The sequence below is a fragment of the Corvus cornix genome, chromosome 3, assembly GCF_000738735.6.
Source record: "Corvus cornix cornix isolate S_Up_H32 chromosome 3, ASM73873v5, whole genome shotgun sequence".
Lineage (NCBI taxonomy): Eukaryota > Metazoa > Chordata > Aves > Passeriformes > Corvidae > Corvus > Corvus cornix.
Genome location: NC_047056.1, coordinates 98,555,013 through 98,582,912, shown reverse-complemented (window position 1 = coordinate 98,582,912; position 27,900 = coordinate 98,555,013). Strand labels below are relative to the sequence as shown.

At 39.2% G+C, this 27,900-nt stretch overlaps 1 protein-coding gene across 1 annotated transcript in view; it reads right to left on the bottom strand.

Annotated features, from left to right (window-relative positions):
- Window positions 1-1,958: 1,958 nt before the first annotated feature.
- RNF144A (ring finger protein 144A) overlaps window positions 1,959-27,900 on the bottom strand; it is a 65,384-nt gene continuing 39,442 nt past the window's right edge. Inside the window, exons 4-9 of the mRNA XM_039568670.1 lie at window positions 14,496-14,600; window positions 14,227-14,287; window positions 13,007-13,214; window positions 11,029-11,176; window positions 9,697-9,786; window positions 1,959-6,697 (exon numbers count right to left, since the gene is read on the bottom strand). Of these exons, the coding sequence (XP_039424604.1) occupies window positions 6,566-6,697; window positions 9,697-9,786; window positions 11,029-11,176; window positions 13,007-13,214; window positions 14,227-14,287; window positions 14,496-14,600 (744 nt within the window). The 3' untranslated portion in view covers window positions 1,959-6,565. The remainder of the gene's footprint in view (window positions 6,698-9,696; window positions 9,787-11,028; window positions 11,177-13,006; window positions 13,215-14,226; window positions 14,288-14,495; window positions 14,601-27,900) is intronic.

The following is a 27,900-nucleotide window of genomic DNA, read 5'->3' as shown; positions in this document are numbered from 1 at the left end:
ATGGGAAAAAAACACACCTGAGAAACATCTTGAGAGGCTAAAAGAGCTGATTTTTCTAGACAACAACCTTAGTAAAAGCAGCATAGAATGGGAAGGGAAATGTCCCAAAGACTCGGGAAATGTGTCTTTGCACTGACTAGCACTAGTTAAGGCCAGACACACAAATGTCAAGACACCTCATACTTAAGTGATGTCAGATACTAGGCTGAATCTTGGTTCCCAGAGCACAGAATCTGGGTAGCAAAGCTTTCTTGTACAAATAGCCATACCTGTCGTCTTCAAACTCAGCAAAAGTTTCATTGGTTTCAATACATCTTGCGTAAAGTAAGTCCTGGTACAGATGCAGTGCTGACAGGTCAAGTACCCACGGCACAAAATCTCTTATGAGGAACTTCCTAGCAGATCTTCAATTAAAAAAAAAGAAGAAAGGTGCTTTGTGGATGCACTGTGCTCACAAGTTGGTAGTGGCAATTTCTAGCACTACCCCCCATACATGTGTGTGTACACAATACTAATTCCATTAGTACCACTGTAACTAGCAGAATGCTAGAACTAGCACAAGGGTTTTGTGCTGTGCAATTCTATTGTCTCAATCTTTCAGTTCTTACAGGACAGTTACTGACATGATTTTGACCGGAACTGTTCCATCCAATGTCCAGGTAGCACTTCAGGAGTTACTCTGGGGCTGGGGTCCCTCCTAACAGAACTTACTACTATGGATGTGGTTCAGTTCTGGCAACTGAATGATCTTGGACACTGTTTACTAGAACATACGTGTGCTAGAAGTTTGTCACCTAAGAATTCAACTTAAATTTTCTTATTTTAGACAGTTGACTGTCACTCCACTCAATTTCTGCAGTGCTTGATTTTCTGATGACAGACTGTTGTGCAGAAGCCCAGCCACGCATCTGAAAGGCATGGCTTATAAAATCCTTCTATAGCGAGGGAAGCTGAACCTGGTAGATGAACAGAGGGACTGTCCAGGAGCTAAAGATCACTAAACTACACAGTTATTGCACATGACTGAGAAATAATCCTACTCTCCAAGAGAAAACTACACCACCAAACATACGCTACTTGGAAACAACCCAGTGTGGGAGTAGCAGAAGCAAGCAGAAAGATCACTTTGTTACCAACACCTGCTCCTAGAAGAGGTCAAAACTCCTTGTGGCTTTTAGAGACTATTTTCTGCCCAATTAATTGAACAAAATATCTAACTTGATCTTACCCTTACAGAGAAAAATCACTATGCTTCATGAAAATGAAAGAAGAAATGACTTAGTAGCAGCTATTATGTGGCCTTTTCTAAAGTTGTCAGGTATAAAGCACATGGATGCATATTATTTATGCACACTGTTTTCTTGAAGAAATTGTGCCTGTGCTTTTTTTATGGGTATAGACAAATTGTACCCTAACAAGTGAGAAATATACTGTGGGGATTAAAGGAGAGTCTCCACTCTCAACTGCAGTTTAGGCAAAATGCAAAGTGCTTGTTGATGGAGTCAAGAACGAGAAGTCATTACCACTGTTGGAGAGTTAAATACACTCACTTACTCAGGAGATTGGGCTTTGCCTTTAAGTTTCACTTCCACACCACCAGACTGAGGGGAGTACAAGCTGCTTGCAGCCACCTGCACCAGACCTAAACCCATGGTGCAAGAACACACACACACACACACACCTCAGAGTGATCCTTGGGGCAGCATGTTCACCTGGCTAGAGCATCCATCCCTGGACTGCAACAGGAGCTAGGCCAAGGACCCAGCTGTGCACCAAATTAGCACTAGAGATACCCAGATTCCCTCTTTTAGCTAAGCTGGGAGATGATGAGTCAGAAACCACAATTATGCCCAGAATTGTGGCAGGAGGTCTCCAGGCTGCAGGCTGTGCTTGCTCCAAAGGACTGAGAGGCAGAGAAGCACAGGGAAAAGTCACTATGAAGAATCACAGGAAACACATTCATTTAAAATATCTATTGAAATTACAAATTAAACTCTCCAATATGATTCAAAGTACAAAACACCACATTAAAAGGCATTCAACAGCTCCTTTATACATCACAGTGTTAGTGGCACAAAATGCACTTACATTTCAAATACATCAACAGAACTATTTTTACACTGGTCAAATACATTATTTATACATATGCATGACTCCTTCACGCTTATCCCTATACAATTTTAAAATACATCATAATGAAATGATCAAGAAAGGTTCAGTTATGTACCATGTACCTGTACCTAATGTTCCTGGAATTCTTATAACATATACACAAATCAAAGCAGTAATGAAGGCCACAGGGCTCTAAACACAAACAGCATGCCTTACTTAGTACAAGTGCATGAGCAATTAAGGGCTGATGCTGGCTTTTTTGATGTCCTTAATATCACTGTGATCAACAACTGTAATTTACTTGTTTCCCTCAGGCTTTTAGATTATGTACATGAAATGTACAAACTTTGGTTTTAAAAAAGCAAACCTGCACAAAGGTTTATGCATGCTGCACCTCACTATAATGATAATGGTCTGCATTAAAAATATTTATTCCTATACAGTAAAAGGCCTATAGATGAAATGCACACAGAACTTCATTTTAATCTTCCTGCCCACAACAATTTTTTAAAAAAAGAACTTCGTATTTTTCTGACCTATGGATATTTTATCCTGTCAGCTCCATAAATGAGAGCTTTTCACTAATTTTGATTGTTTTCTGCATGTCAGGAGCTCAGCTGTACACTGAAGTGTTGATCCAGTCAGCTGTTATTTGGGATTTTGCCTAATTTATGCACCAGAGTATCTGAGGAAAGATCATGCTTCTTAGTATGCGGGGGACAGTATCCTAAATTCTTGACATGCTAAGGTCAGTAGTAGGAGGCTTCAGGATGAATGCCAACATGAATACAACTGAAATATTAACATAAAACTACAGTAATCTTTTGTATATAATTGTTCATTTTGAAGAGCCTCAAAACCAATGAATTTGCCCCCACAGCCCTCCTGAAGTAAACACTGGTCCATTCACTTATAAGATGGTTAAACTGAGATAAAAGGTGGTAAGTGACTTGTCCAATGTCACAGGGAAAAACCCAACACTACCACCACTGAAGATGAAGTGGGCTGCGCTCCTGATCTCTCTCAGGACTGGCTTCAGCCCAGCTAATGGCAAGCCTAGGGAGATGCACAGCCTCTGGAGCTGGGACTCCACGCTCACTAGACACGACACCACATGACACCCCAGAAGAACATGCAGATGATGTACTGTTACAAACTCCATTAAACAGCATTTACAAACAGGCCTTTCAATTAAGAGCTGGACTTGATTCTTGTGGGTCCCTTCAACTCAGAATATTCTACGATTCTGTGTGAATATACACCCCCTAAATAATAGCATAAACATAAAAATGCAACAAAAATCATGCTGTGATACTTATTTTTCTGGTTCAAAAAAAGCCATAGCTGTTGTAACAGATTTTCATTTGAAAAGAAGAAGAAACAAACATTCCCTTTCCCATGGCAGGAGGTTTAAATGTCAGAGTTTAAAATGATGTATTTACAATTCAGTTTTAGGGTATTAAATGTCACAGTATCAACATAAGCTGTAACATAAAAGCACCCTGAATTTAATACATCACCACCAAAAGTTGCTACTTTGGAACCAAATCAGCATTAAAAATAGTAATAGTAGTAATAATAATATTAACAATAACAAAAACAAACAAAAAATCCCCGAGAATACAGATGGAATGACATTTAGCAAACCTGAAGAGACTAGGTAGGTATTTGGTAAATATATGTAGGCATATAGTCTATCCCAACAGCTGGGATGCGAAACAAGAGCTGTGTCGTTAAAATCACCAGTAGAAATTCAAGTACGTTGAGATCAGAGAAATACTGACACAGTTTTCTGATTATACATAATGTTACCTGTATCAATTATAAATTATCATTTTAAAATTTCTGTATTTGCAAAGAACTTATTTCTCTTTCCTTTTTCTTTTAAATCTGGAAATGCATTAATTTTGACATTGACTATTAACTGGCTGCACAGCACTTCGGAAAAGTCAAATTTTGCTGTATTTCCACATAAAACCTCTCAGAAAGTCACAGAGAAAATAAACCTCCTCATACCAGGACACTCAATACTGTTCACAGGCCACTGAACCTCTCCTGCTTACTATGATCCCAGTAGGAGAACTGGTCATCAGTCACAGCCACAATACAGCAAAATCCCTCAGTGCCCCCAGCTAGAAAATTAATAACCCATGAAGTCTTTACATCCTATTGTCCAGAGTTTTTTTCTCCAGTTAAACAGAATTACAGGGCCAAGGAGGAAAGGCCATAGTTCAAGCTTACCTGCAGGAAGCTGTCCTTTGCAGAAGGGTTTCCATTAATTCTGCACAATGAAGCTGTGACGCAGGACAACTCAGGTGTGTGGCTTGGGATCCCTCTGGGAGATGGACTGAGCTGATGCCAGAGCCAGAGGAACACAAGCACTTCCCTGCCTGCTCAAGTCAGCAGTGCTTGACACACCCCTGGGAGCTGGCAAACATGGATCAATTTATGGATATTCTTTAACAACTAAGCAATTTTTAGTAATAAAGATAGCTGAAATACTAAAAATACTCAGATAACAAAAGATATGAACTGTGCATTGCCATAAACAATCTGAAGATATCACAAGGAGTTCAGATTTGCTGGAAACCAGCTATCCTTTTTATTCACATTACAGAGGCTGAACTCATTAAAATCAAGCCAAGCAAGTGAAATGCAGATAATCTTCAGCTCCTAGAGCTAAAATCTCTGGTTATATACAGTTTGTATTTGGATAGCACTATACTTGGAAGATAAGGGAGAAGTTTTATAAAAAGAAATTGTCCCTTTTCAAAACTGTATCCTACAACATTTTTATTTAACAGACAGACAGTGTAAAACAAAAGATAACAAGGATTTTTTTTTATGGTTGAGGTATGAAAACATATTCCCAGCCTGTGACAGCAGCCAGATCCATTTGAGAATATTAAGATATTTTCAGTGGAAACTTATCTTGGCTTCAAGATATTCATCCATCTCAGTACACTGCCGACACAAAGAAATAAATGATGAAGAAAAAATGCAGTACAACTTCAGTCCAGAAGCCATTCAAAACAATGAATACACATTGTTTCAGGTGCTTCGTATTTCATGGCAAGAAGTTATTAGTCAAATTCTTGTAGCATTTAAAATCAGAGCAAAATGGTTTTCAACAAAATATTTTTAAAGAGAAACCTCAATGATGTAGTATGTTGAACAGCACGCTTTACTGCCCTGAAAACACAGCACTGAATTCTGCAAAACTATCAAGTGATTAGTTCTCAAATAAAAACTTATTTTGTCACAGTATTGTTATTAACATAATACACCACATATCATACAATATTAACTCTGGAAAATGGGCTAAGTAGTTTAAATGCAAAGTACAATTTCCACAAATATCCCAGGCATTTTCATATTAACTACAGGGATAACCATGACGTATTTTTGTATTTAAAAAGAAAGACTCATTGATAACCCAAGAGTCTGCTAAATTGTAATGTTAGTCCTGTATTTTTTAATAGTTGTCCTAAAGACAGAAGCAAGCTATCCTGAATTTCCAAAATATTTCAATAGCACAGCTATTTACACATTTGGTTTAAATAGGATTATATATATATATATATATATCTATCTCTATGTATCTATAAAAAGATTAAGATACCTGGATTAGAACTTACATAGCCCTGTAAGTGTACCAGAACCCTAAACAACAGCAAAAAATAACAATTCAGAAAAACACTAGTGGTCCAGGGGTAATCAATACCATCAATGCATTTTTAAAAGAAACTTGATTAAATAGCAGGTTTGTGTCACCATTCAACCTTTCAGCTTCATCAATTAATTTTAAAATGTAGCTTTTAACCAAACAAATTTCCTATAAGACTTTATAAAATTTGTGGAAGGCAGTAGGACCAACTTGTCCCTCTGATCCTCCCAAAATTTCAAGAAAGGCATAGGATGGCCTATATGCACCTTACTAATTTTGTTACACTTGGAAAAATAGGTACTAAAAAGGACATTGTGATGGCTTTAACAAAAACAGATGTGTAATAAAGTCAACACAAAGTTGACTATCTGATTTAAATAGTAGGCAACTTAAACATATGTTTAAAACACCAAATTTGGAAGCAAATAGATATGCAGAAGTTTGTATGCTTTTTCAGCTTGGCTTGCTGATGTCATTCAGTACAGTTTCCAGTTCACCAGCAAGGCAGCACCAACTTTTTGTACTGTATTTAGCAGTATCACCTCTTCATTTCAGATAGCTACTCAGGTCTGTGGTCTCCCTTTAGCACCTAACTTGCCTTCTATTACCCTCCTTGTCTATTATCAAATGATCTGTACAACGGTAGTAACAACAGTTCCTGGAATCAAGACTGTGTCAATGAAAAGCAGAATGGGGCACGTAAGGCTACAGCAATGTAAGTGCAAGAGGGAAACGTAACAGCAACAGTAAAATCAAAACATGTGATGAGTCCAATCTTCTCCCAGGCTAGGTAGGTAGAGGGTCATCATCTCCTTTATTACATTTGCACTTGCAGCACAGAACAAATGGTGTAGCAAGTAGAAGGAAAGGGGAGGCCACCAAAAGTAGAAGACCAAATCCTGCAAAAATGCCTACTACCTGTAAGAGAAAGGGATAGCATTGAGTCAGGGATAGCATTGCCTAGATTCTGTGTCTGCTGACACCATTGCATCATCTGTGTCCATCAAAGACTTCAGCAAATGCCACTGACCTTATCAGAGCCAGGACCCTCCCACAGGTATACTACAGTCAGCTCCTGTGACCAGTAAATGTGAGTGAAAGCAGAGTGTGAATGTTCGTGTTTTATGGCTCCAGTCAAACTGTGCCACACAACTGTTTTATCATACAAAGTGATGCAGAAGGCTATGTGCCTTTTTGAGTTTTCCTTTATCTCAAAAAAATACTGAAGCAAATCACTACTTTTTTTCTGGATCAAACCTAAATACTAAATATTGGAATCAAGGCTACAAGAAAGTTAAGACTTCCACTTTCAAATGCTCCCTTTTTTTCTGAGGAAAGCTTCAAGAAGAATTAGTCAAGGTGTTGGTGGTGTTCATAGAATCTGGGAATACTCCCACAAATGTCCCACCAGCATACCCACAACCTTGGGAATTTCAATCACAGATTACAAACACTAGGGGCTACAGGAGGACTTTGCATATGCAATGGCTTTTTGCAGTCAGACCTGAGCTCAGCCTGCTGCTTCAGGGAACAAGATCTAACTCTTTTCCATTGACATTTATTGATCACCTCCTTCCCAGCATGAGCAGAGGACCATAGATTTACCCATCCGGTCAATGTGACAAAGTAGTAATTTCTACAGAGCATGGATTTGGAAAATTATTTAAAAAACATTCAAGTTGAGCTTCATTGCCTGAGAAAGTTTCCCATTTGCCATAGGCAACTCTAAGAGTGATGCTGCAACAATATGCCCACAAATTATTTGAGAAAATAATTTAGATTTATTCATATGAGAGTGTCTCTGAATAATTTTGAATAATGAAGGCAAGAGTGGATTGCTAATGCAATAGCAAAACCTCACAGCAGAAGGTGAAACGAAATTAAGAGTGCATTACTCATTAAGGATTCTTCTAGTCAGGGCTAGATACGCCACTTCAATTAGCTGGCAAATATTAAATTAGCATGGGATGATGCAGTAGCACTTTTGCTGGCCACGGATAATTTGGTGTTGATGATCTTGCACATGGTCCGAGGTTGTGCTGCCGCGGAACTCCGGCGGTGGGAGCGCCGGGCAGCCGCGGGAGATGGCGCTGTGGGACAGCGCTCCCGGCGCACACGCACCCACCCTGATCAGCATGCCGGGCGCGGCTGCCCGGCCATGAGGAGCCCGAGCTGCCTTGCTCTAACGATTTTATTTCTTCCCAGCAACAATTTCTTTTTCAGCTTCAGAGGTGGGCACGTTTCATAACTCATTCTCTTTATTTTGGTGGTGCTGACAATCTGATGCAACTTCTACTAATCTTTACATTTATTTCCCAGAAACCAAAGTTCAATTCTCATCTTTAAAAAACATGAGCTGCATCTATTGCCATGCTGCTCTTTGCAGCCCAGGCTGAGTGCACTGGTCAGACAGAGCCAAGCTAGAACTTGGCAATTCAGTGCACCAGACTGACTACTCATAATTAATATAAAACATCTATTTACACCTTCCTTTCAGCCTCAATATGCCATCAAATAAATCATAAAGTTTCATTTTTTTTTGTTTTGCTAGTTTTGTTTTTTGATGTGGTTGGGGGGGGGAGGGAGGTGTTTATTTTTAAGTCAAACTGTGTGCTATTATTTATTTACTTTTTACTTGGTTCTTTTTCTTCTGAAGAAATTGCTGCCCTACTAGGCATCAAGCCATTTTCTCTGGCCAAAACAAGTATTTTTTTAAACCCACAAAAAACAAACCAAAGACTCACCTCAATTTGCTTTGGATAAATCTAAGAAGAAATTTAACAACTTAGTCAAAGTTAACATAAGGAAACAACTGCAGTGTCGATTTGGCTTCAGTGAGTTTAGCAGAATTGTATTTTGACTAGTAGTGAATTATCACCTTTCTCAACAATGACCAGATTATCAAACATGCCGTGTATCAAACAGATCTGCACAAACTGCAATGGCTTAGAGCATATTCCAAATACCAGATTAATCACCTCATACTACAGCTTTGTCAAGTAAACTTAATGTACTCACTTCCTGAGATACCACTGGCTAATCCAAGCAAAACCCAGTCCACAGCTCAGACACCCAGCGGTGTGGGTGGAAGGAGAGGGGTGAGATCCTTCTGTATTTCAGTTTAGCTGTTTATCCAGACTTGATGATTATTCTATAGACTTGGGGTTTTTGCTCACATGGAAAGACAACTGTACTTCAAGAAAAGTACCTCATCTGAAGCTAAGGTAGCTTTTTACAGGCACACAGTTAATTTAGGAAGAGATGACTCAGATATGCAGATGTCCCCGTATCTCTGAAGTGACTGTAAAGGCGGTAGATTGGACCAAGTCACACATGAGCATTTATACTGCATGCATCAAAGTGCTGCAGAGAGCTCTTTTATTACCAGCATTCCTGCTGAGTCTAGCAACACTGAATCTAGACTACAAGAGGTATTCCCACACTCTCTGCAATTGTCAGTTTGAATCTGTGTTTGAAACGACTGAAAAACCTTCAGGGTTACTTTCTATCCAGCCTACAGGAACGAGTCCGATGGAGTCCATAGCTAGTTAATGACTGTATTCAGGTTAATTCCTTTCCAGCTCTGGATCCAGAGCTAAAAATGCCTTCCAGGAAGAGCTTGCTTGAAAATAATACTGACGATGGCAACCTAATTCATCCTCCAAATTCAGTGAGAAGATATCTGGACTGGCACTGAACTTGCTCTGCAAATGTATCTTTTCTTCTCAGTGGTGTTTTGCCAAGGAGGCTCTTCTTCAGGAGAGCTAATTGTTCCACTCCAAGCTACTGCCCTCTTTTTATCTGCTATGAAAATCAGTAACCATTTGGCACAGAATTTTACCCTAAGGTGTTAAAATGAGGCGTTAAAATGACAGCAGCAGACCTGTAGAGAGAGCTTTCAAAGATCTGAGCTTTACCTGTGTCCTGTGCCAGATAACAGACGCCCTGGAGTGCCCCAGCTTGTTTCGACAAGGTCCTTTGTCATAATGTATAAGGAGAAAATCATCCTACAAAATATTGAATGAGAAGGTAGGCAATAAACAGAAGTTCTTCAAGTTACAAAATATTATATCCTGACAATTTAAACCCAGGAATCACACAGGAAGATAGAAGCAAGCAGATACAGCCACGTCCAACCTTTCCAAAGTGCTTTGTTTACAGTTAGGTGTCTTCACAAACACGTTTTTTTGGCGTGTGTTGTAGATTATAACAAATTCTTCTCCCAAAAGGTCTCAGGCTGCATATTTAAATGCTAGCATGAAGTTTAGCAAGAGAATCCAAGAAGATAAGCCAACCATTACATGTATTTTACACACATACAGAAGGAGCAAAGGAAAATCAGTACTTGTACTGCAGACTTCCCAAAGTTGGTTCCTTTACCTAGCTGAAGAACAGAAAGACAATACAGATTTTTCAGATATTATGTCCCTATCGGTCCTGTAAGCATCTCACAAACCAGCCAAGATTGCAGGCCTAGTTATAAGTGAACACTGCTTTTTTTATCTATGAGAGCATGTGAGAAGCCTGTGACTTCAGGATTGTTAGTAAAGTATTCAAATGGGACAACCACAGGATTTGAATAGTCGGAGTAGCTTTCAGGAACCTAATTTCCTTTGCTATTGTTAACAATGTTACAAAGTAAAACTGAAGACATGGAAACAGATGCTGTGTATTGTACATACTCTGATCTGTAGGCATGATAACAGGCTGATTATAAAAAAATATAAACATATGACAGCAGCAACTTATAGACCAATAAATTCCTGGTGTTGTGAGAACACTGCATTCTTTCTCCTATGTCAGATCTATTTCTTGTCCAACAGAATACAATGAATGGTAAACAAATCTGACTGCTAGTGACATACCACATATAGTTTTTTAAATTTCCTCAGACTAAAAGCATTGCTAGTCTCACACTGTAATGCCTTCAAGAAAGGCAACACTGAAAAGTCACTACTGGAAAAAAAAAGACACACCCCTCTCCATGTTAGGTGCCATGTAAAGATCATGAACAGATTCTTGTCATAAAATTTAACTATTTATTTACTGACTCAGACCAAATGCTAAGTTCATACAGGTCAGACAAGTAAAACAGAGGATACAAATCCTATCAAATTCCCAGCATCAGCTCTGGTCAGTTATGGCCAGAAGCTAGTGAGCTATTTATTTAATTGATTAAAGAGACAGCTGGATGGCAAAGCAATGAACTTTTAAGCTTCTGAGAGCCAGAGTGCATTGCATGTACTCACATCAAGAGATTCCAGACAGTACCAGCAAAAGGCATGTTTGCAATTCTTACACATCATTTGGGCACAGCCTTCATCTCGTTCAATGTAAACTTTACACTTTGGACAGCGTTTGATTGGAGCATCATCATCTTCCATTTTAAAAACTGAACTGTGGGAGAGAGTGAGAAATTAGTAAAATGTGTGGCCATGTCAGTTTAGAGAAGAATGTCTACTAAGAACTGTGCTACGAAGGCAAGCCTGCTTTTTTGTTTAAAAAAAGAGAAATTACTAGAGATTCAGGTATTCAAGTGAGTTTTATTATTCAGATATTTTGGCTACACACTACTTTTCAAACATATCTCTAGAAAAGGTATTTAATGACTACAGTGTCTACGTAAAAGTTAGGATATTTTCTTTACCATGTAAAAACCAGCTGGTTTTGTTATAGAGTGGTACTAATAGATATTGAACAGTTTTCTCCTGTAATGTATCAGATGAGCAGCAGCTAGCTCACACCTAAATGTTTTGTACATCTAGATTATTTTCCTTTTCTCCCCTTTCTTTCTCAGATGAAGAAACAATCCCATGATTGCACAAAAAACCCCAGACCACATTCCTTTGGACTAGGGCACCAGGGATAGATTACTCGTCTGTGCCTTCCTTGAGGATTCTCCCCAGGAGTTTCCTTCCAAATCAAGAACCCTAAGGTTTTGGTGCATGTCATTCTTTCATTTTCAGTTAAACTTTGTCAATAGGGTGCTAACAAGTCACTATTCATGAGTTAGGGTCAGCACTGACTCTTCTTGCACAAGTGTGCAGAACCACAGGTGTCCCCTCACATAATGGGCACAACACAGAGGAATGTTGAAACAGTGGAACAACTTTTATCTCCCTTGAGTAGCTTTCTACTGTGTGCAGGTTTTATGCTAACAACTAAAATGTACCTTAAATGACAATTCCTGCAGCTACTGCCAGTGTGAAATACAATAATGACTGATGGGGAATCAACAGTTTGCTGGAAAACAGGACTGATGATTGATTGATTGATTTGCCCAACAGCAGGATAAAAGGACACACACTAATTACTAACACTAGGGGCTACTGTACTAGAAAAAAATGCTTTGTATACATAAAATGTATATGAAACTCCAAATGCTGCTAAGAGGCACATTATGCTCCAGAATATGAAAAAACAAATTTTACTTTTACTTGGTGGAGTAAAAAAACGAAGCGTGAAATGAAAACTAAAAGCAACCAGAGCACTAAACAAAAATAGATTAAGTTTGTTACCTCGCCATGAAGTTTAGCAACCTTCAGTTCTTGTCAAGGACACACAAAAGCATGTGCAAAAGTTAGCGTATTTGATCAGGAACTCATCATGACAGCATCCTAGCTAGTCATCTGTTACAGCAAAGCGTCAAAGAAGATAAGTTATGAGTAACTAAGTCCAAGGATGGGCAGGGCTTTAATGATGCCTTGGAGTGCAATACAATCTTTGAAAAAGCCCAAACATGATGTGGAACACATGCACAATGGCCTTTCTTATTCAGTGGCTGCAGTTTGCCACCAGAGACCACTTGAAACAGAACCTAAGATCATAGGCCAAATGTGCAGCAGAGGGGATGATTGACAGGGTATCCTAAAAATCACTGTCTGGCATGATGTAATCAACTCTCACATTGTCCAGGAGAGCAGCAGTAACAAGATCATCTCTCAAGAGAAGCTGATGAGCTGCCTGGATGTCATATTTTTCCCACCAGGGCAAAAGGCCAAAGGCTTAAGCAGCTCCTTTGTGCTTTGCTGGGAACGGCGGCAAAGAGTAAGGCTGCCAAGAGCTATTCAGTTTTAGAATACAACATTTAAAGAACAGGAATGACTAAGTGAAGGAAACAGCTTTAGAACAAAACATCAGGAAAATGCTTCTTTACTATTCATAATCCGATTTGTTCAACGATTGAGTGTTTAGCTTCTAAATACTTGATTTTTTGCAGTATCTTACCTTGTTTCTCCTGGAAGAAAAGAGATTGGCATGTTCTCTTGACAGCCTTGACCTGGATGCCAATTAGATTTGCAAGCAGAGCAGAACTCAATGTCACACACTTTGCACTGCACCAGTTGAGGGTCCTGTGGGCTTGATTCCTGGAGCTGGCAAACTGCCTGGCAAGTAGAGGATGGACACCAAGTCCGGCATGGATCCAAAAGCACTTCTGCAAAGGGACATAAAAGAACCAAATTCAAAGGTGGATACAAGATCAGCCTTCCATAACAATGCATTCCAGCTGAGGTTGACTGGCACGGCATTTGAAGACACAAATTTTCAAAAGGAGCTTTTTAATTTATGCAACCTACTTTGACATAAATTTGGCCTGCTTTGCGAACAGGCACCAAACCAAAGTGAGTTTCACAAGTCTCAATTAATTGCCCACTTTCATTCACTGAACTAAACTTGTTCTGAGAATGAGATGTGTTTTTTTACAGTTGTACTTGAAGTTAAATACAGCGTATACTATGCCGTAAAACCCACCAGAAAGTGTTTTTACAATGCCTTGCCCAGAGGAACCTATTTCAAGTTGACTTCTACCCTAATGTAACCACATGATTAACAATAGCATAAGATACAGTTTCCTCCCTTTCTTGGAGGCTCCTTACACGTAAGTCATTTCATGTTTCAAAGACTACTGAAGGCAATAAATTACTGCAGTGGTTTCTAGGCTGGGTCCTGCCCTCAGTAAAACCTTACTGTAAGTTCTCTGTGGCCACACCATTCCACATCTCCATAGGCACACAGTCAGCTTATGTTCTTAACATGCTTGTATCATTACACACAGAACCACCCATTAATTCTGTACCAAATGCCATCCCAGGAGATAATGTTGGCTCTGTGAAAGAGGTCAGTATTCTTCTCCAGCCCCTACAGTACTAGTAGTCAACTTAAACAGCAAAGCTCAAAATAGAAGTCACTCCCTCCTTAGTTATTTAGGAATATAATACATAGCAATTTTCTTTCCTTAGTTTATTCCCAGAGTGCTGCAGTTCTGGGAATCATGCAGGCAAGAACAGAAGCAATTACTTTTTAGGTTTTAGGGTTTTTCTTTCTGATGACCAAGCAATTAACACACAATGCTACTTCAAGAACATATACAGAGATTCAGATTTATAGGATCACTCTGAAACAAACCCATTCTCACAGCCTTCAGTGGGTAGTGTTACACGTGTTACCTCTTTCAAACTGTAGCTTCTTATACCTTTGCATGATTTCTGATGCAACCATACACTCAATCTGTTCAAAGAAGGGAAAGAAGAAAAAAATTCTAGTTAGGAACAGTAATAATCTAAGTCCTTTTAAACAAAGAGAGACAGAGTATTTGACCTTTGAAGAATTAATTAAGATATATATTGTCAACAATGGAAGCTGTAACATAAAAAGCAAGACCTATTTAAACATCCTGTAAGGAAAATAAAACACCCTGTTTGCAGGAAAAGCATACCTCATTTTCTTGCAGATGACCTCTCTTTGGGCAGGCAGCATCTGGGCAGCTGATTGCTGTTTCTAGACCTTCTTTGATCAGAAGTTCCACATACTGTTTTAGGCACTGTAAGAGAGCCAAACACTGAGTTAACTATTCTGTGAAGGATAAATCACTCAGTATTTTAACAGCTTTAGTCTAAAAATCTGAAGAACTCAAACTTTGAAATCAAACAGGTACTACTGTGTCCCTTTTACAGCCATGAGCCACACTCATAGCTTTTGCTACAAGTAGAAAACAGGAAGTTCATTTCCCTATCAAATCATAGAATCATTTAGGTTGAAAAAGACCTCTAGGATCACTTAAACCAAAATTAACAAAATAACTCTTCATCAATTTAAAATATGCAGCAAATTAAAAAATAACAATGGGGAAAGCACAAATCGAACAGGAAGCAGAGGGGGCAAAAACAATAAAACACCTCCATGACACAATTAGATTAACCACACTCTGAAGATCATTGCCTAACTGGAAGCCACAACATAGCCTAGTAAGCAGTAATTCCCCATAGACAGACATCTGTCAAGCATACTAGAGCACAAAGGGAGTTGTGTATCTTGCCATCTGTTCCTGGAAAATAACTATTTCAACTTCATAGTTAAAGAAGTAACTTTTCCATACAAAGGAAAAATGTGAGAATTAGGACTCCCTGAAGAACTACAGTTTCCATGGGGACCAAATAATAAATATTGGTAATACTAATACTTTTCTCCCGTAGCAACCACAGCATTTTACCCAACTCATAACTGAAAATGTAGTCTCTAACACAGCAGTGCACCACGCGGCTGTCAACAAAACAGAGAAGAAAAGTGGGTATTTTTGACCAAGGGCAAATTAAGATCAAACCTTGTTATTCTTGAAGAGCAACAACCCCCCTCCACCTCCATCCTTCCTACATCAAGCTGAGAGCTAATGCATAGGCATCTATTGGGAAGGCAAGGGAGTGATGAAGAGACCCAGCTCTCTGCTGATACCATCCAACTTCTACCTGCCCAACGCTACACAGAAAGAGCAAACGAGGGTCTGCTTCCCAGTGGATGGGGCACCCTGTGATGTTTTCATTCTGCTTGTGAGCTCAGCTGGCATTAGCGAACTGCAGACAATTACAGAACGAGGTCCTTAACTCTCTCCTAGCAGATGTGTGAATAAAGAGTGAGGCTAGACCAACAGCAGAGAGAAATGAAACCAGCTCTGCATACAGCTGTGTGGGAGGCAAGAAGGATTACACACTCTGCAGCAAACTGGCAAAACAAGGATTTTAGTTACCATTTCCAGACATTTGAAAAAGGTATGCAGCTGCTGACTCACCACCAGCCTGGAAGGGAACGGGCTGCATTGACCTTGCCAAGGCTGGTATGCCTAACTTCAGGTCAGAGCACAAAACTGCTTCTCCCAAACTGCTTCTGCCTTCAGCCTGCGCAATCAAACAGCCCGTCAACAAGCACCTTCCAGCCTAACCCTCAGGCATGTGGCTTATAGCTGTTAAAAGTTCAGACTTCAAAACTCTTCTCTTTCTCTTCTGCCTCTTGATTTGTCTATTCAGCTCCTTTCAGACACCTCTATTAACAAATTATTCTAAATTTTACCTCTTGCAGCTTGATTGCAGCAAAGATGTTACTTCCTGCCCACACAATCTCTGTTGCTCTGGTCCACAGCATTTCTGGTGGCAACTTGCCACCACCTTGATAGCACAACAAATCATTTCTGTTAGAGCCCCCTTTCCCTGTGTCTACCATGCATTAGAGAAAGCAGGTCAATTTTTTGGGAAAGAAAAACAGAGATCAGATAACTGAGATTTATAAAACTTTTAATTGTGCAAAGAAATCCATGCATGACAGACTACATGTAATCTTTGTCTTCCTCAGCAGGGATTTAATGAGGCAACTGTTCACTTAGAAGATGTTTGACTTGCAGAAGGTTTCCAAGCCTTCATTTGGAGCTCTGCAGGGCGGGTGGTGGAACACTTCAAGAGAGTCAGTACTAGCAACCAACAGGCTGCGCTCTGCAAGACCCAGGCCCTAGGTTGCGTACCTTGGCAAGCTGTGATTTCAGCTGTAGTGAGGTCATTAGTACTCCTATAATGACACTGCTGGCTCTTCCCTTTCCTCTCCATTTGCGGATGCAAAGTGTGGATTAAAATGAAAATGCATACATTTTTAATGCCAGCACTTAGCACTTATAGAAAGTACTTTTCAAGCTGAATGAGCTTTGCTATCATTAATCATTAATGTGGCTAATTCTCCTCCTCAACCTGTTTAGGACTATTGCCAAAGCCTATTTGATTTGCTTCCCTTTCCTCTCATTTTCCAAGAAACAACACAGTTCATCCCTGTCATGAGCAGTGTCCATGGCCTTTCCCTTCCCTTGATGGGGCATTGGCCCCTGCCTTCTCAAAATCAGCACAACCAAGTGCATTTCTCATGCTTCACCTTCTGACAAATGCCTCAAGGCTACGGAATACTGCTGGAAAATAGGCAGAGGATAAAACACATATCAACTCAAGGCTCCCCTGAGAATTCTTGGGTGGAGAAAGAGTAACCCAAAGTGGTTGTGAGGGAATTTGATGCACAGGGTACCTGTGGCTTCTCTTGAGAGCGGACACAAAATGCGCAACTTGTATCAGACAGGCTACAGTACCAGAAATGCAGCAGAATGCAAGCAAAACAACAAAGTAGGATTAGATATTCAATCATATACTATGAAAAATTCATTGTAAAACAATTACAAAAATATGACAGATTTTTGCTAATTTTCTATGCAACTTGACCCAATGCTGGAAGAAGTTCATACTCCTTCCATTAAGGCAATAAAGTACTGTATAGCACAAACAAAAAATGTGGGAGTGCAAGTCACCCAAAACAAATTCAAAATGAACTGTATTATGTAACTTTTCTCAGAGAAAAACAGGAACCAAAATTAGATACCTAAGGGCTGAGATTGGAGTAAGGTCACTGATCCGTGTAAAACGAATATGCTGAGGAATGTATTTATTATTCCTCTAATGGACGTGTGTCAGAAGAGACCAGTTAGCTCCCCTGAGCACTACTCCTGTATGGTTCCCCGTGCATACATACTCCTTGTGCATCCCTGCTCTGTCCTCTTTCCATCACTGTTGTCCTTTCTGATGTGTGGATAACTTTTTCTGTCACATGGTAATCCATAAATCCTACTGGCCATTTGCTGTCCCCATGACAAAGTGCAGGAGCACATCCACTTTGAGGAGTTTTAGCCCAGATCCATTCCTCCACAAAGATCAACTGAGAGCCCAATTCAGCAGCAGTTTTACTATAAGCTGCCTATATAAATTGGGAACACTTTTTTTTTCTGTTGCCTCAGAGACAGATGACTAATAAAGGAATGATTTCCTTTCTGAAGCTGCCAAGCACAGTGTAGTATTTAAAGCTTCGCAAGATGTGTTGTACTTCTAACTTTTATACATCAAGGATTGTGCCACTCAGAAAGGTACATGTAGTGACCACTGATGTGCCATGGCTTTAGAGCTGCATATCTTTTTGTCTAACATTATAAAGATCAACGTACCTATATAGGAATCAAAATGCTTATTTTTTTCCTAATTTCAAAACCATAACACATAATCTTGCTTTGCTGCATTTAGCTCTAACAAATCTGCACAGGCCACAGCAAAGTTTATATATAAAGAATTAAAATTTTTTGCTTTCCCTTTTCTTTTAGAAGAATTTCAGGAACAATCACGCTTACTTCTGATGTTGGTGCTTTGATTTATTTCTCCTGACATCAAACCCCAAATAAACCCCACCATAATTCCAAAAAAGGAATCTCAACTTTCATTGTTTACATGGGAGGCAACACTAATCTACCATCTGCTTTGACAGAAAAAATGTGTTCATTTGGTGCCTGAGGTCATTTTAAAATACGAAATGCACATAATTAAAAACATTTCGATGGTTTGGGAAAGTTATAACCAATTTACTTTTAAGAACATGTTATTGCTGCTATTGCAGCAAACAAGGAATGGTTTTTCAAGATGTCACCTTTTATTTGAGAGTTAGGCAGACAAAAAGATTATCCTGCACTATTTTCTTAACAGCTGATAGGTGGAATTTGTCAAAATGGAGACTTCTGAGTATACTAATGCTGCAGATGCAAATGCCAAATCATATGGGAAATTTTAAATCAGTCCAGGGATTTGGAAAGGCCAAAAACACATGACAAGAGTCAAGTGTATCTTCACCATATCACTTGATTTATTTCTTAAAACTTCAAATATATTTTAGTGTGGGCACTAGGCCACAGTCATCAGATCCAAATGAATTGTGCACTACATGCAGAATCGTCACATGCTGGTACTGGAAAACAATTTTTAAAAAACCAAACACATGCACTGGTAAAACTGAAAGGGGAAAAAAATAAAAATAAGAAATCTACATTAATCAAGTTCTAAAAAAGAAAGGGAATTGGGTTTTTACAATGCATTTAGTAACAATAAATATTAAAAGTAGGCAAAGGCAGTTGCTATTGTGCACAAACATTAACCTTGGAAATAACCCTACACTTCAGGCAGACAGTCACTAAGAGTTTACATTGCATTTCAGAAACACAAGAAAGGGCTGACATGCTTTTTCAATGAGGGTGATTTTTTAAAGCTCAAGCTGAAAATGTTTTCAAATAGGATGATTATTAACATGTGGACTAAATTGCCAGTCTCAAATTCTGTATCATCTGCAAACCAGGGTTAGATGAACATCTAAAAATATACATGCGTAAATACACATACATATAATTACATAAACTTGCATTCAACCACATGAAGACTCAGGAAACACTGGATGGTATTTTGTGATCCACTTTACAAGTGACATCAGGGTAGATGCACGCAAAGATCCCTTTGGGCCCTACATTCTAGGAAAGAATATGAAGAATATGAAAGGATATTGAGTGAGAAGAATTTATTTTGCAGTGTCTTGTAGCTACAAATGTACAGTTTGGTCTATGGGTCGCTTTTATGCTAATAGGATACTAAGCTAAAGCTCAAAATTCATGTGATGGGGGTACAGAGATGACAAAAACTACTACTGCATCAACTACTTTTTCAAGTATTTTGTAGCATTTTTATGCTACGCATACAAGGAATTTTTCTTTACATTGCTTTGAAATGACTACAAAGAAGGTGATATCTTTTCCTTCCATAAGACAGTGCAATACCATGGTTATTATACTGCTCTGTGCTAATTCCCCTAAGCCAATTCTGCAGTCAGTCTGGTGAATAGGTATTTATACTGGTAGACACATTGCCTGTCAATCTTTTGGGTAATGTGATGTAATGTGCTATTTTAACTTCAAATTATAACACTACAGTGATGCAGTGTGCAATACTCACTGGGGCAAGGGGAGACAGTGTGTGTGAGAGTGAGTGAATTTCTTCCACAACAAAAAAACCTGAGTGTCTATGTCTCAGGCGAAGGCTAATACTCTTGGAATAATAGCTCCCATCCCTTTTGTCCAAATAGCAAATTCACTCTGGTAGAGAGCTTTTACCTGAATGTCATTTTGTAGAAATATTTTCCATTTAGAAAAACCTGAACAATTCCAAGAAGAAAAACTCCCCTAAAATAAGCAGCCTACGTCTCAGGTGCTCTCTGAAGAGGGAAGAATGATATAAGGCTAGGGTCTTTGCTACTCCTGAAAAAGAGATTCTTGTAGCCATATATAACTATCATATGCTACCTTTTTAAATATTTTGGTGATACTTCTAAAAGCAACAGGAATGCTCATCTGGTAACAGGACAAATCACAGAATCATAGCATGGCCTGGGTTGGGACAGACCTTAAACGTCTAGTTCCAACCCTTTTGCCATAGGCAGGGACACTTTCTACTAGCCCAGAGCTCAGAGCTCTATCCAAACTGGCCCTGAACACTTCCAGGGATGGGGCATTCACAACTTCTCTGGGTAACCTGTCCAGCACCTCGCCACCATCATCGTAAAGAATTCCATACTAGTATCTAATTCTACTCTTTTCCAGTGTGAAGCCATTCCCACTTGTCCAGTCACTACATGCCTTTATAAAAAGTCCCTCCAATTTTCTTGTATGGCCTCCTAGTTGGACTCCCTTTAGCAAACCCCATTATAAGGTTACCTGGCCCTGCCCTCCCTTTAATCCTGACCCACAAGCTCTTGGTCGGTTCCATATCCATCCTGAAGTACAGCTCCACACCCTCCAGCTGGTTACTGACATACAGGGTGACACCTCCATTTCTTCTGCCTGTCCTTCCTAAAGAGCCTGTACCCTTCCATTCCAACATTCCAGTCACAGGAGCCATATTATTTTAAACTTAGTTTTTCACAGAAAAAGAAAACTACTTTCTGAGAAATTTCCATGGTATACTTACAGCACACAAGAAAACAAGTGCGAGAAAAGAAAAAGAATGGGAAGTTCCTCAGAGAGCTTTTAAGCTTCTTTCGAATTTACTACGTGGCCTTTTTGTGTTTAGTTATAAACCTGCCTCAAATCTATAGCTGCTTAATAACAGGCTCAACCTGGAACAACTCTTGCATTGCTGCTCCAGTGTGCCCAATTCTCTACAGTAGATCTACAACCTAGCTTTTTAATATCACCCTAATCCTACTTAGTTGACAAGTGACTTACTGGAAAATACCTATGCACACTTAATCACAGAGATCTGTTTGAGGCATATGCGTGACTGTGGGAGGGATTTTTTTTCTTTACTAGATAAACTGTCAGCTATACTGACCAAATCCACAAGCACAAGCTATACTTAACGTCACAAACCACCTCGATTGGAGACAGATGTACATTAGAAGTGTTTACTTTGAACTTAAATAATTTCCACTTCTATAGACACTTTTTCACAAAAAATTACCAACTTGCAAAGAAATCCTCACTATTACAACTCAAATTTTTATAAACCCTAATTTATCATCTTAAGAATAAATCACAGGAAGAAAAAATCCACTTATCTTGACATGCAGTACTTCAAATCTGAAAGCAATAACAGAGAACTCTTACATGTTTAGCCTTTATATCCTTGGTTTTGTTACAGAGACAGAAATTCTGCAACACAAGCATTATCAACCCTTGACTCCAAGACAAGCATGTGCAAGGCACTCCAGAGCTCTGCTGCAGGGAAATATCCAGAGCCTCATGCTGTGAACAAGAACATACACACCGAGAGACTCTGGTCAGGACCAGAGATAGGTAACATCACAGCTGATACATGTTTTCCCCAAAGTGGCAAGCAACTTGGAAGACCTCTGAGAGGTTTCCTGCCTCTACCTTCCCGATACTTGGCCTCTTTTTAAAGACATTTTTTTGTTTGAAATTGCCAAGGGTAAATGCCTCTTTCTCCCATCATGCTGCCAATGATTAAAGACTCTGTCAGCTGTGCTGTAGCCCTTTCATAGACTATATTGACAATCTAAATGCCATCACATCATCTTGCCTGTGATGATGGCCAAACAGGATGATGGCTGGGAAAGATAAACACAACCCATGTGCTTCCATGTTTGAGGACAAACCATCCGAGCATTCTTTCCTGAGCTGTAAAAATTATTCTTGTCCAAGAGTCCCTGCTCTCCCAGCCCCTGGAAGAATCTTCGTATGGGGACTGACTGCATCTTGGCAGGAACACACTCACCCATTGCAAATGCTGCTGTGGTTAGTGCAATGAGGGTTGTTGATTCATCCTGTGGACAGCACAGCAGACATTGCTGCTTTGGTTCTACCTCTGTCTAAACTCCTTCTGACAGTAAACCCAAGTATCACAGCAGTCTCCGGTACACACTACTTAATCAATGCAAACAACAACCCGCAGACAAGATGTTCATATTAGGGATGAGGTACATCACCTCCTAATGCTCCACCATAAGACTGCCAGTTTGAGTACAGGGAACAGCACCATCAGGCCCATCAGTCAACAAATGATGGAAGTAAGGCAAGAAGAAATGCATGTACTATCAAGAATGCAGAAAGAGGAGGCCTGATGTTTACTTCAGCTTGAGAAATATCAGGACATGGCAAATATCCTTGGAGACACAGCAAGGCTGCAGAAACCACAAGCAGGACCAAGCAACCAGAACTAAATGCACTGGAAAAACAAGTGCCTTATTCCAGCTGAGTATCGAGTATCAAGAAAGAGAAGGCAACACAGACTTAGAGCTGCCTAGCCTTTGAAAGGTGGGCTAGTTTTTTTTATATACACACTTATTCATGGCTGTGTACTGTAAGATTTATAGAAGTTGAACAATTTTTCTTCAGAGAAATCAATCATATCAGTAGACAGCAGAAATTGGCCAAATAAGACAAGGATAATACCTTGTGATGTGGGCATATCTTCATCTTTGAGTAGGTATTCCAAGTGGATGTACATGTAAACTGTTTTCATTATGGATTTTTATCCCTCCATTACCTTGCATAAAATTTTTGTTCTCAGCTATTCAGGGCTGCAATTGGTAAAAACCCACTGAATAAACTTTAGGAAAATAAATTTATTTTCAAATGTCAACATACATGGGATGAAACAAATATTCAGAAGGCAAAAACACCACACAAAAAAACCAGTCTTTCTTTATATGTTTGAGAAAAGTTTATTCTATTTCCGAACAGAAATAGCAATTCTGAGTGGGAAGAAAATACACCTGCAGCAAACAAAGGGCCTTCCCTTTTCACATGCAAAACCCTATGCAAACAACAATGAACTAGTTTTCCCAACACCCTGATGAAGACAGATAACATTAACTTAATTTAGTGACAGCACACAGGAGAGGAAAGCTGAAGGCTCTGGATTAAGTTTAGTTTTTACCCAGGGTTCTGTGGTTCCTGCCTATTAAATCAGGGAGTTCTATCATCCCAGCACCTGCACGACAAGTGAGAACCCAGCCAGCCATGTGAACTGCTATGCAAACACACAGTGACCTCGAACCATGAAGCCTCTACTGACACATCACGTGTCAAGGTCAGTATCAGTTCTGTGCTACGGCTGGGGTGTGTGAGCTCAAGCAGCGAGCTCTAAGCTTTGCTGGTGGGAAACAGGGAAACACTACAGCTGCTAAGAAGGACCTTGAACTCTATAAAACCTCACAAGCCATTAGGGTTTCCCCCTCCCTCCTGTCTCCAAGCAAGTAGGGCATCTCCTTTGATAGAGGTGAGGAACAGCCTGGCATCAGCACGGTCCTGCCCTGCTCAGGTAAGCTTCTCTTGGCAAGCAGAAACAAACTGCACAGGATCAGGAAGGCAGCCAAGCCCACCTGTTTCCATCCACACTGCTCTTGGTGTCTGCCTTGCCTTGGGGGAAGGAGAGGCTGAGGAGGCACTCTGCCTCATATGGAGTGAGGGATAACACTAAGGAAATCACATTTTTTCCTGTCCTTCAACTCAGAGAAGCTCCATGTGCTTCCAGTCAAGCATGACAATAAGAAAAAAAAGGGATGCCTGATATCACTTATAGGCAGGGTAATATTTGCTTTACTGATCTTCAGCCTATAAGGAAGCACAAATAGGGGAATGATTAGAGTATAAACAGTCATGATTAGGCAAATTCAGTAATCCTGTTTAAAAACGGCTAGTGATAGCAGGAGTTTGTCACTATCCTGCTTGTCAAGCTACTTGAGATAGAATACAACAAACTTAGAGGGACACCTAAAGGTCCAGGTAAGATTAACCAGCTGGCTCAAGGGCTTAAGGTTAGAGCTTAGGGGCAAGATGAGTATGAGTATCTACTAAGCACTGTTAGTTTCAAACACCAAAGTTGATCCACATGTGTGTATCTGGCCAAAAAGAAAGCACAAACAAGCAGCAGAAGGCAGGTCTTAACATTAGTTTTGTCATTTTCTAACTGTAGGTGGCCCTCTCACATATCTGACTACAGTTTCTCCTTCTATCAGTAAGAAGGAAGACTACAGAGGAGTAATCAAAATTTTTCCATCAAAGACAAGTTTTCTGTCATGCTTCATATTTCTTCAAGACATTTGCTTGCTTGGACTACCTACTTGACAGATTTTAGTTTTAAATTTGAGAAAAGTAAGCAATGAATCCGCTGGTACCAGAATGATCAGTACTGCATAACATCTGAAGGGAACTGAACAACCTAATGTGAGGTCAAAAGGAGCTTAGCCTGTCTTGAGCAATAGTGGCATCACTGTACTTGCAACACATTGACACATCTGTGTGTTATATATATATATATATATAAATTATACAGTATTTATGTACACAGATGTACATGTAAATCCTGAACCAGAACAAATTCAAGCAACTAACTGCTTGACTTCCATGCAAGAATATCAACTGGAAAAAAGCTGTTGTAACTTCAACACACATACAATTGGTAACACATCAAAGGAACATTGTCTTTTAAGACACGTGAGAATTTCATCATAGATTACAAAATAATCAGAATTTCAGACAGGAATTGGATAAAATTGCTCCCTGCTTATGTCCCATGATCCCCTTAAAAAAACCAAGGCTAAGTAAGTAGTAAGTGAAAAAATTTAGTGCAGCAAATAATGCCAAAAAAAAAAAATGAAAAAAATGGTGTTCTCTGCTTTACTTTCCTTTTCCTTCTCTAAATGTAAAGCTTTCTGAAGAAAAAAATGCAAAATCAATTACTTCTTCTGAGGCAAGCAACTCCTAAGTGACTATCTAAAAATTTAAGATTACTAGCTATGTACTGTGTGCTATTTAAGTGGGGAAAAATAATTTAATGAAATTATATTTAGGCATTTTGGTCCAAAAATTACACAAGCACGCTTAGGATTGGTCCTATTGTTAACATGATTGTAAAAAGAGAGATACTGGTTTGTCCCTTGATACTACTCAGGAAAACAAACAAAAAGCTAACAGCAGGTATCTTGTTTTCCTCTCTGCTCTTTAGACTTTTGTTCCTCTGGTACCTCAAGCAATCCAAGAACAGATTTGCTTGAGGTACCAGAGAAAATACATTCTTATAACATTCCTAATGGATGAGATATACAAAACTTGAGCCCACAGCATTTCCTGGGCATTAATGATCATAATGATAAAAACAATAATGGAGTATTGTACTAACTGGCAAAATAATACTATGGGAAATTGTAGTGCCTATGCCTTATCAGCAGAGGAGTGGCAGTCTGCTCTATTTAATCCATGCACAGCTCTGCCAGAAAGCAAATGGAAACAGTGTCCCCATTCTATCTTTCTGAATAGCAATGCTGAACCACTGTACAAGTGTCAGGAAGAGACAATCCTTCATGGAATCTTTACTACAGCACTTCTATGATTATAAAGGGTGAAGACTTGCAGACAAAAATATGGGATTGAGAGACCAGTATATTGATCCAAATACTGCCAACATACCGGTAGTACTGCACTTGAAAGGTCTCTTTGTAATACATACTCATGTTGTTTCAGCTTGCTGTGATTTAGACAGAAGGGCTAGAGCTAGTGGTAAAAGCTGTAGCAAAAGTAGTATTCACATTTGTATGGACATCCCTTTTTCTTTTTTTGCTTATATTCCTGGAAAGGCGATCAGTTATGTCTGTTCATTTACAAAATGGAAGCCAGAACAGAATTACACAGTGGTCAAACAATAACAAAGCAGAGAAGAACTGGGTCTACTGTACATAACTCCATGCAAAATCTTGAGTCAAAAGGATACTCCTTTTTCTTGTTGATTTCAAACAACTTTAATTTGGCCATTTACAAAGCACAGTTCATATGCTGTGTCCCTGGTGTTTCTGGAAATTGTCGCTGGAGGAACACCAGTGGAGGATTCTGCGTACAGCTGTCACACTCTTCCTTAACAACTGTCAATAGGCGAAACAATCTTGCCAGACTCATGGGAGTATTTTCCTCAGCAATTTATCAACCTTCAGGCTGGCCAAAAGATAGAGATGATGGCCTTGGGTTTCAGATGAAGGCCTGGGCTGTAACAGGTTTACAGCTATTGCCTCTTGCATTTACTGGGATTGATTCTTAATACTGCCCTCACCAACATCAAAGAAAGTAAGGGTAGTATTTTCTGTTAATTCACAGGAAAGCTTGAAGATAGATAATTTTTTCAGGGCGCTCATATGTCACCGTAGTAAAGCTTCTAAGTGGCAAACAAGAGGCAGATGAACTACTACTAATTTCTTTAAACAGGATAAAGTTGAAAGAACTATTCAAGACAATCAAATACAAGTAGTAAAAGTGGCTGATGATTCCACCTGAAGACAGTTCAAAACACAAATTCCATGTCACCAGTCAGATTACTATGTCAGCTGCTAAGAACAGGTTATCGGTAAAGGTTACAGATCTGGTGTCTGTAACTGGTTGTATCTTTCAAAACAGCAGGAAGAGTCAGCAACCACATCCTACCAAGAAGCAGAAGATCAGGGACAGCAGTAAACATCAGAAGGAACAAAGCGAACATGAAAAAAAGTGTATTTGGTAACACAGTCTTTCTGCTGCCATGGAAATGTTACTGAAAACTGGCATTTAAATATTCTCTGCATTCAAGCAACAGGGAGAAACAACACTCAGCTGTAAGTACTAGAACACTAGAGAACAGTTTTCATGAAGTCTATTATTTTATATGCTTTTGCATGCTTGAGCAAACACTTTTTTCACAGTTGATCCACCTTGTTCCATTGGCTGCCTCCTATCTTCAATAACCACCAGGAAAAATAAAATCTGCTATTAAAAAATGGTAGTATTTCCATGAAGAAAAATAAAATAAACTAACTAAAATCCTTGATCTTAAATACTAAAAACACATACCCAGAAAACTTTGCTGGAAATGACTTTCAAATTAAAAAAAAAAGTCACCCAAACCCATGTCCAAGTCTGTAATACCATATCATAAACCCTTGGGAAATTGAAGTCTGAGCATCATGTATTCCAGAAGTTATAGTCTTACTGATAATACTCCAATTTTTCCTCTGCTGAACCATCATTACAAGGTTTTTGGTGTAAGTGCACCCATTGCAAAATTAAATGAACTAAAATTTTAATTTAAATTCAGTATTAGGGATGAAAACTTACTAGTAGTTTCCTCTGTTCCTAAATTAACAATATTCATTAACTGTGATGATGATGTTCTTTGTCAAATACTATACTTATGCTCCGCAGTGTCTTGTACTTAACTGACAAGATTCTTGTTATTCCAGGTAAGCATTTGTACAATACAGTAATGTGAACCTGTTATGTGACTAATTATGATATAGCGAAATTAGAATCTGTAATACATTAAATACTTTTCTAGTTACAAGCATGTGCATGGCTATGCTGAGTACTTTTAAAAGGCATTTAAAGAACAATGCAATCATCAGGCACTGTCAACATGGGATTATAAAAAGAAAGTCTGTTTAACTAGTTTCATAACCTTCTATGACAAGGTCACCCACCCTGA